The sequence below is a fragment of the Parambassis ranga genome, chromosome 21 (assembly GCF_900634625.1).
Source record: "Parambassis ranga chromosome 21, fParRan2.1, whole genome shotgun sequence".
Classification (NCBI taxonomy): domain Eukaryota; kingdom Metazoa; phylum Chordata; class Actinopteri; family Ambassidae; genus Parambassis; species Parambassis ranga.
Window position 1 is genome coordinate 20,605,663 of NC_041041.1, and position 6,102 is coordinate 20,611,764.

Genomic DNA, 6,102 nt, shown 5'->3' on the forward strand with positions numbered 1-6,102 from the left:
CTCGAAGAAACCACTGGCTTTGTTAGGTCTGTTACTATAGTAACGGTATTGCAGCGCTGTGGTAACCAGGAAAACATGGAGTGGATTTCAGCGGTGAGGTTATTCTCTTATGAACCAGTGGAACTGAGTTTTTCACGAGCAATCGAAACAGCGTTAGGTGGAGTTTCCTACTCAGTAAATGTGGGGGGTCCAAACGGGCCGTTTAAAATGTGGGGGGGACATGTCCCCCTCTGATATAATGGCAGCGACGCCTATGCTTGGATGATACACACCCATGCCTCATTTCCGCATTTTTTTTCCCTTTTAAACTGCATTTTATAAATGTTTAACTTGAGAACATGTCAGCTGAAGTCCCTCTGCTGTGAACAGGAAATCCAGTTTGCAATAGCGAAATTTCCCAGTTTGGAATGACTAAAGTGTTTCTATTCTATTCAATTCTCTTCTATTCTATTCTATTCTATTGTATTCTGTTCTGTAGCCGGTGGGGAGGCGGGGCCTCCACAGGTGCGCTCCAGCAGCAGCATACTTTCGGTGATGCTGTATTAAGCGCATCTCTCGTTACGTGAGACTCACGGACGCACCCTGGCGCCATTGAAAGGATGCTGTCAATCACAGCTGTCTGTTTGATCCCGTCAGTCCAGTGAGCTTTGAGTCCACTCACACTTTGTGTGTCTGTGGTGGTGTGTGAGATATTTTTCTCCTGATAAGTCTGCGTGCGATCAACATGAGAGCAGCGTCGTCGAGGCGGCTGGTCCTCGTGCTGGGGGCCGTCGGGTTCACCGTCTACATGTTCATGTTCATACGGAGTTGGTACGAGAACAAAGTGAGGGCTGAAGCAGAGACTAATAAACTAATGAACAGGAGCTTTTCTAACCTTGAGGCGAACATCAAAGATCTCTGTGAGTTGTTGCATATAATATAGTTCTTCCTTGTTTTTTTCCCATCACACAATAACGAGATTAAATCAAATCTAAATGGTAAAACGACATTAAAATGAGAATTCATATCGAGAAGGATTAAAATCTGAAGTTATCAGTCATTCGTTTCATTCCACAACATATTTATCTTTATTATAATTATCTAACATATTTATATAATTATCTGATCCCTACACAGCTTTTTCATTTGTTTATAACTATATGTATGTGTGTTGCTCTCTCCATGTCATCCTTTATCTCTCACATTTTGTACAGACAATGTGGTCAAAGCTTTTCAGCAAAAGCAGGATGTAATGCAGAAACTTCTGGTGGAGGACAGAGACAGGAAACAAACTTCGGAGCCACTAGACCAAAAGCAGTCAGAGGGAAAAAAGCAAGCTGATGTAAGGATCCAGCCAAAAGATGAGGCCCCTAAACAGGAGGCTCCTAAACAGGAGGCTGCTAAAGATGACGCCCCAAAACAGGAGGCCCCTAAAGATGACGCCCCTAAAGATGAGGTCCCTAAACAGGAGGCCCCTAAAGATGACGCCCCTAAAGCAAAGAAGTCCATTAAACTATACCCTGACTCTGTTCTGTTCAACACATGGGGGGAGAATCTGTCAGAGGATGAACAGAAAGAGGCACAGCGTCTTTTTTTGGAGTATGGATACAACGTTTTCCTCAGTGATCGCCTGCCTCTGGATCGAGCTCTTCCTGATACCAGGGATCCAAGGTACAGCTGACAGTTTATTGTTTCCCTTTCAGGTTAGACCTGTCATGCCACTCTATTGTACAACCGATAAGAAAACACTATACCTCTGATCAACTCTCCTTTGAAATAACTGTATAATTTTAGCATGCCTTTCTCCTGGTGTAGGTGTTTGAAAAAGAGTTACCCAGAGGACCTGCCGAGCCTTGCGGTGGTCCTGATCTACTTGAATGAAGCTCTGTCTGTGATCAAAAGAGCCCTGCGCAGCATAATTGATCGCACCCCGAACAATCTGCTGAAGGAAATAATAATGGTGGATGACCACAGCTCTAAGGGTTGGTTGCAAACAAAAAGGCATCCAGTACTTCTAGCGTGTGCAGATTAATGAGATACAGGACACAATGGTAATAATGTGCTGTGTGGGTGTCTCAGATGCTCAAAAGTCAGCTGTCTTGATTTTGGGCACATTCTAAGTAAGGTGACTGTGTATGTATGTACAGAACAGCTCTTACCATATGCTGTGCATTTTCTGCTAAAGTCATATGACGAACAGAAAGCAGTTGGTTAGCTTAGCATCAAGACTGAATAACTGTGAGCATTATTTGGCTTTTATGAGATGTCTTATAAGAATATAGGCTTTTATTCTAATAATTGTCAAAGGATCAATTAATATGATAAAAATCTTACAAAAATTCAGGACCTCAAATTGAGCAGTTGAGCCGGTCTGGCTGTTTTCTTCCTGCCTTTTGTTGCTAAGCGAATAAGAACAACTGCAAGATCTTGAGCCATAGCAACGGCTCAAATACACACAGTCCTTGATTAATTAGTCCCTATGGTGTAAATGGTGGTGGTATTCTCATTGGATTACAGCGTCCTACATGGTGTTTCTTATTTATTTTTACCAGATAATACTTCATTGCAATGTATATTGCAATCCATCAGTGCCACACAGTCGGAACAAACTAAAAAAATAACATGATTCCCAGAGAGAGTATTTATGACAGGGTCATTTTTCTGAGACGCATACATGTATCAGGAATAAACATAAACCTGTGAGTTGTTCCCCTTTGAAATATATGTCCACTTTCACTTTTCACTCAGAAAACCTGAAGGGGGAGCTTGATGCATATGTGAAGTCGCTTGAGCAGGAGAACCCAAGTCTCCGCATCGCAAGAGTGAGGCACACTGAGCAGCTAGGCCTCGCTCATGCCAGATCATCAGGGTGGAAGGCCGCTACTGCTGACGTGGTGGCCATCTTGGACGCACACATTGAAGTTCAGAAAATGTGGTATGTGTGAGTAGGTTATAAATATATTACGTATATTGCAATATATTACAGTATATAACCCCAGGTTTTTAAAAGACAAAAAATTCTATTGAAATAACATATCACTGGATAAAAGGAATAATAATCAGTGTCGGTGTCAGTAGTATATGCATGTAAGGCGTGGCATGGAGTGTCTAGTCTGCCTAAAACCAAAGAAGAAGAAAGATGAGCCCTGCAAGACAGAACACAGACTTCTAAAAGAGCACTTCTAAAAGAGTATTGCTGTAGTATACGATGCATGAGCAACCTGCACAGGCATTTTAGCATAACACTCACTCCTAATATTCACAGGGGAAGCAGACAGAAAAACCCAGGTTTAGTCGACTGTGCAGTTGCAGTAAGGAAATTAACTAAAATAATAGATGAGAGCTGAGCCACTTCTCCTCGCTTTTCCCCATACAGGGCCGAACCCCTGCTGACACAGATCAAAGCCAACAGAACAGTGGTGGTGTCCCCCGTGTTTGACAGGGTCAACGCTGATGATTTCGGGATTGCTCCGTACCACCCTATGGCGCAAGCCTTCGACTGGGCTCTGTGGTGCATGTATGAGGGTTTTTCTCCTGAGTATTATAACCTTCAAGACGGGTCATTACCTGGAAAGTAAGTCAAATATAGTTTCTATCTTTATTAATGCGTTCTCAGTGTACTCATGTAGCGACCTCTCTTCTTTCATTTCAGGAGTCCGTCCGTCATGGGGATCTTTGTTGCCGATAGGACGTTTCTTAAAGAAATCGGAGGTCTCGATGACGGAATGCAAGTGTATGGGGGAGAAAACGTAGAGATGGGAATTCGTGTGAGTAAATCCTGAAATTAACGACACAGCACCAGGCCATGATGGCTCAAGACAGACATCAGATCCTATAGTTTCAGCAGTGTTACCTCACTTACCTCACAGTTGTTGTAAAATCCAGTCGTATTGTTGCTGTTTGCTGAAACCCATCTTTATAAATGAATGTTACAGGAGATGAAATGTGTAAACATTTCTTTTGGTAATAGACATCAGGTCACCCATATGCAGTCATAAGGCAAATTCAAACCTTGTGTCACTTAAATGAAAAAACTGACAGAGGTTACTAGAATAATGACATTTGATCATGTTCTGCTGAATTAGCACGACAAATTGAGTTGACAGTAAAATACCAAAAAATATCGTTCAACATTGTAAAAGTATCATTATACGACTGTAAATTAACTGTTTCCCTGCAAACCATCAATTGACTTAAAAGTTGCTTAGACATTAAATTCTACATTATAATATAACCATTTACCAACTGTCCTCTGAAGTTGTTTACATTTTTTACTGTATTTTTTGGCTGCTAGTTTTTGTTTGTTTGTTTTTTCTGTCAAATAAGTTTCATACAATGTACAGATTGTAAGTTCACACTTAGTCGGAAATGGTGGCTGGTCAAACTGGTTAAACTTTGTGCATTTTCTTGCTCGTGTAGGTGTGGACATGTGGGGGCAGTGTTGAAGTAGTTCCTTGCTCTAAGATCGGTCACATTGCAAGGTACCACAAGCCGTACCTGATGGACCTGAACCCTGCCATGAAGAGAAACGCCCTGCGCGTTGCAGAGGTCTGGATGGATGATTACAAGCACAATGTAAACATAGCATGGAGCTTGCCATTTGAGGTACTTCAAAATAAAGTCATGAAATTCACACAGGTTCACAATTAAAAGCTTTTTAAAAAAACTTTCTCAACAATGAAAGGGAATGCTCCACTCATATTTTCTGCAGAATCATGGGATTGACATTGGAGATGTCTCAGAAAGAAAGCAACTCAGAGAAAGGTTGAAGTGTAAACCTTTCAAGTGGTACCTGGAAAATGTGTATCCTCAACTGGACCCATGGGACGACCTCTTTGGTTACGGTGGAGTAAGTTTACTCTGTGTTTGTGAGATTGTATTTGATCCGGGCACATTGGCACTTTAGCTTGCGTTTTTTTTTTCCTGACACACCTATGTTGCAATACTTTTGCACCCTTTTCAGTTGAAGAATCTGGATGCCAAAATGTGCTTAGACCAAGGTCCTGTGCCAGGCAACACACCCATTGCCTATTACTGCTACTATTATGGTCCACAAGTAAGTAACCTGTAGTTATTAGGCTTCATAATTACTGTCTGCAATTACTGTTCAAGTTTACACATTGCAATTGTTTAGTTATTGTTTATTTATTTACATGTTATAGTACACTCATTACCGAGGATCTGGTGAGCTCTACATTGGTGAAATCAAATCCCACAAGTACGACAACAATCGGTGTTTATCTGACATGGGTGGAAATAAGACTGAGCCGGGCCTGTACCACTGTAGAGAAGCTATGCAGAAAGGAATGGGGATATATTGGGACTTCAGCCAGGTACTCTCAGATAAAATGTTAGATAATGGTTAGATTTAATTTAGGGCGAGAGTCTGACTTTATTTTCTGACTTTTTTTTTCAGGGAAAAGAAATAAGGAGCAGGCTGACAAAGAGATGCCTGGAAATCAAAAACAACAAGCTTCTAATACAAGAATGCTCTGGCCAACAATGGGAAATCCAAAACACGATTAAGGCTTTTTAACAAGGCAAGAAATCTCTACTCTTTGGTCAGTAAATACCCGTGCCTGAATGTGTAAACAAACAAACAAACAACAGCAGCATTCTTATGATGAGATGAGGAAAAAAAAAACTTTTACTACTGATTTTTTTGCTAAATGTGACAAATAATAATGGGTTTGAAAAGAACTAAGAGGCTGTTATCCTAGACAGTGTTGGGGAGTAATGGGTTACACGTTACAGTTACAGTCTAAAGAGATGGTAATCAAAATACAGTTACATTGTTGAAATCAGTGAATTCCACGCCGATACTTTCACATGTTTATTGACTGTTACGTCCCAGGTCTAGGGGCACCCAGGATGTAACATGATAGCTCCACTTGCCCTCGCTCTCAAAAAAAAGAGAAAAATGGCCATCTAAGTTTGGCAATCAACAAGAAATGTTTATTTTACAAATGTTAAAATTAAATACACAGCCAATCAAAGAATCAATAAAATAAAGGATTTTTTATTTTTTGTATTTTTTTTGAATGTCAATTAAATTTATTTACTTAAATGAATAACAAAATGGTAAATCAAACACAAAAGCAAAACTGAAAAGATCAGCGCTGA

At 40.6% G+C, this 6,102-nt stretch overlaps 1 protein-coding gene across 1 annotated transcript; it reads left to right on the plus strand.

The window, feature by feature from the left end:
* Positions 1-636: 636 nt before the first annotated feature.
* Positions 637-5,556, plus strand: LOC114426471 (probable polypeptide N-acetylgalactosaminyltransferase 8). The gene is made up of 12 exons (XM_028393902.1): positions 637-899; positions 1,194-1,360; positions 1,481-1,650; positions 1,795-1,961; positions 2,728-2,914; positions 3,356-3,553; positions 3,632-3,746; positions 4,399-4,584; positions 4,691-4,828; positions 4,943-5,035; positions 5,142-5,312; positions 5,396-5,556. The coding sequence occupies exons 1-12, from the start codon at positions 725-727 to the stop codon at positions 5,513-5,515; spliced, it is 1,887 nt and encodes a 628-aa protein (XP_028249703.1). The 5' UTR covers positions 637-724; the 3' UTR covers positions 5,516-5,556.
* The last annotated feature ends 546 nt before the right edge of the window (positions 5,557-6,102 follow it).